Source organism: Marmota marmota, unplaced genomic scaffold (assembly GCF_001458135.2).
Source record: "Marmota marmota marmota unplaced genomic scaffold, marMar, whole genome shotgun sequence".
Taxonomy (NCBI): domain Eukaryota; kingdom Metazoa; phylum Chordata; class Mammalia; order Rodentia; family Sciuridae; genus Marmota; species Marmota marmota.
This window is the reverse complement of record NW_025999991.1, coordinates 6059827-6063574: the sequence shown is the minus strand read 5'-3', so window position 1 is coordinate 6063574 and position 3748 is coordinate 6059827. Positions and strand designations below refer to the sequence as shown.

At 31.8% G+C, this 3748-nt stretch overlaps 1 protein-coding gene across 6 annotated transcripts in view; it reads left to right on the top strand.

Moving 5' to 3' along the window:
* Neto1 (neuropilin and tolloid like 1) overlaps positions 1-938 on the top strand; it is a 101722-nt gene extending 100784 nt beyond the window's left edge. For all 6 annotated transcript variants that reach the window (XM_015499561.2, XM_048806642.1, XM_048806641.1 and 3 more), the window contains one exon: positions 864-938. In XM_015499561.2, the coding sequence (XP_015355047.1) occupies positions 864-924 (61 nt within the window). In that variant the 3' untranslated portion in view covers positions 925-938. The remainder of the gene's footprint in view (positions 1-863) is intronic.
* The last annotated feature ends 2810 nt before the right edge of the window (positions 939-3748 follow it).

Sequence of the window (3748 nt, the reverse complement as noted above, 5' to 3'; positions counted from 1 at the left end):
CCCCCCCGAGTGAAGGCTTCAGCCAGGGTCTCAGCATCTCCCCCTCTTCCTTCTCAGGGCTGCCCACACTCTGTTGAAACCCCCACATGCAAAATATCTCGCACAGACCAAAGATAGAGCATTTCTATACATATATTTATTTTTCCAAAAATTCTGACATTAAATTAATAACAGCTTTATATCGCTGATTCATTTCCACATGGCCATGAATGTTACCCCCTGACAACATTTATATATTTTAAGATAAAATGATATTTGAAAACAATTGCCTTACCAAGATGGCTAACTCATCTTGTTGAATAATTTTAATGCACAAATAATATATTTTGCAATATTTTTACTTTTTGTATGAAAATGGAAAAAAGTTTCCTCGCATATATCTCATTATGCTTATATTACAAATGGCTCACAATAGCATGATATGCTAGAAGACGAAACACTGATGTTTATATGCAGCGAGAGTTAGTTAAAATATTTTATCATTGTCCTTTCTATACAAATAATATATACCATATTATCTGTATTCTATTGTCAGCCCTAAGATTAGCAAAAGTTATGGAGACAGAGAACCTAAAATTAGGAAATATTATTTTAAATTCCCACATCCAGTCTTCTTAAGCCATGTTCTGCATGTTTCCTAGCATTTAGTTTGTTCTATGAATTTACACACCATCTCCATTTGTTATACATTCTCAAAATATAAAATATTTTAGTTGGTTTAATACGTTTTTGCACGCTGATGTAAAACAAGAACTTCCATGGTTTTATGAGTTTTCGAAATGTTTTGCAGTAAATAGTTGAATGCGTATGTTTATTTTTGTGCGAATATTGCTTTGTTGAATGAAACAGCCGTAACCTTCCAGGTTCTGCCTCATTGGGTCTCTAAGCAAACATGACTCTGAGTACAACACAACTAGGGTCTAAAAAGAAAATTCAAGGTAAGCAAAAACCCTTGGTTCCTTTCCCCACTTTGTTGTATTCTGTTTTGTTTTGTTTCGTTGCTATCGTCTTGTAGTTTTTCAGGAATGTGATGTTTTTTCATTATTTCTTGAGATATGTGTTTCATGGCATTTCATAATTAGAAACATAATGGAGATCATGGAACAGTGCTGATGGAGGGATGATTCTTGGACAATTTAACTTTAAAATAAATGTTAGTATTCTTACCAGTAAGCATTGTCCTAAAATGTTATTTAAAAGGATGTTGACAATTTTACATATTTTAAAGTAAAGATACTAAAAGCAATGAACTTTCTTTCAAGAAAAAAAAAAACAGAAGAAACTCAAGTTTTATGAAATAAAAAAATGTCATTTTTTTTAAACTGGAGTGAGTATATAATACTAGTAATTACTCATATAACTTGACAATATTCTATTCATAACCAAAACACTAAGTATTTGGAGGTACTCATGACATTTTTACACTCTTAGTTTTGCATGAATGTGTAGCTCATCTCATCAAAATTAAATGCAGCATGCTATGTCAAATTTTATAAGATAAAACTTGAATCCTTGATAATGTAAATGGTTTCATTATTATAAGTTGTCTGTGTGCACATCTGTTTTGTCACCAGATATCACAGTGGCTCTATTTTTGAAACTTGCAAGAGTCTCTATCAATGTCCAGTTAAATTTGTTAAACAGCTAGTCTCCTCAGGACTCTTCCAGTTTATCCACCATTCCTGAATTAGATAAATGCATTTCCATGCTCTGTACTACCTTGATAAATTGGTGTATTTGCTTGCATTTTTCACCGGGAGAAAATGTTTTAACTGTGTTTTATTTTCAGAAAAGAACTATTTATACAAACATGGGGACTGTGAAAAGAAAATTCTATAGTGAATTGTGAAAAGTGGACCTATTTCTAAATTCATTCCACTGCCTTTATCCAAACTTAAGAATTACAGACATTTGTTATTTCTTCGGCAAGACATCCCCGCTGCACAATGATATGTTCATTTCGTAATTTGGTTGCTGGCCACCAAGTGCTCCTTAGTTTTTAAATACATTTTGAGATTTACTGGAAACTTGAAGAAGAAATTAGATCCTGATTAAGACGATCCCAACTTTATTTTTATTGTCAGTTTCACTTTTGTTTCTGTGTTGGTTCTGTCTTTGTTATGTAATTGTACATTGTGTGATGTGTGGAAAACACAACCTTGGACGAACCTTCGGTTACATGTAATTGTTTTCATTATATAGACTTCTTGAGAATAGTGCGTTCCTGAGTGGTTTTGAACATGCAACAGAGGAAAGTGAAAATGTGGACCTTGGAAACACCAGCTAGAGGTTTTATGGACTACACACCTATTGCTTTATTATGATTAAATGCAGTAAAAAGTCATGAGTCCAATTACTAGATTGCAATAAGAAAAAATTTCATTTTTTTCTCTCTCCTACATTCCCTTGATTTCTTTTTGTTCTATATCAAAGGGAGGTACCAAGTTTCAAAAACAGCTTTTGAAACCAGGTACTTCACTGTTCATATCCTACCACAGAGATGTTTTTGACTAAGTACTTAGCAATAGGACTGGATTGACAGTCTGAGAAACTACCCTGCATGTCAGTACTGGATATTTGAGTTGGGAAAAATACCCTTTTTATTAGACACATTGTAAAAAGCATGCATTCTCAAATATTGCTGTTACTCTTCCATTTCTTTGTGTCACATGCTTGCTACTTGTAACGTTTTTATATAAAGATATATAAAGTGTATAATAATTTCCTAACTTGAGTTAAGAGAAATGTTTTCTTCTGTTAGACGGATTCAAACTCACTTACAGGAGAACAGGTTTTATTTATATCAGTTCTTCCCACCTTTCAGAGCATAAGACATCCTTTAGTATTTAGGTTTACTTCCCCAAATATTTGATTTTTAGAATTTTATGGAGTATGTTCTCCTTTTAGGATAGTAAAATAATTTTAAGCACTTTAAAAGCATAGGCCTTTATGACCTTGAACTGCATCATTGAATCATTCTTGTCCTCAGCACACAAAACACTTGAAAGCTAGTGATGATGATGTGTTATATACAAAGGAAGTCAAACCCTGTAATGGTAACTGCTGCTGAATTGTATACACACTCTATATTTGATTTATTCAGTGGGAAATTTTAAAAATATTAAATGCATATTCTTTGAAAATGAATTTTAAGAACCAGTATTACTATAAATCTGCTTACAAAATTTTCCAAATTATTTGATTCTATAGCTGAAAAGATTCTGACCTTCAAATAGCAAAGCAATCTGGTCTACAGAATTCAGACCTGGCAACACAGGCAGGCTTCACAAACTACCCAGATAAATCATGTCATATGTCCCATTAGGAAGTCCATTTGGTTTATGTTTAAAAAAAAAACAAGTAAATGAAAAATATAGTAATTTTATAATAGAAGAATCAAAGAATTACAGCAATTCTGAATACTTCATATTTATTGAAAAAAAAACTAACAAAAATAATCACTTCCATGAATTTGATAAACTGGTGAATAGAAAATGTATTGAACATTATAAAGATCATTTTTTACTATTATTTTACCTATTTTGATACACGTTACTTGTGATAAAAATTTTCCACTTTTTCAAACTTTGCTTGGCTGATTTATTTATTACCATACTTACTTTTATGTCCCTTATTTGAAAGTTGATGCACCAAAGATTATTTTTAAATAAATAGCCATATTTTATATAGTTTTCACTCTTCAGGAATCTTCTTAGGCCCTCATCTGCTTTAAATGACTAATGTTAAC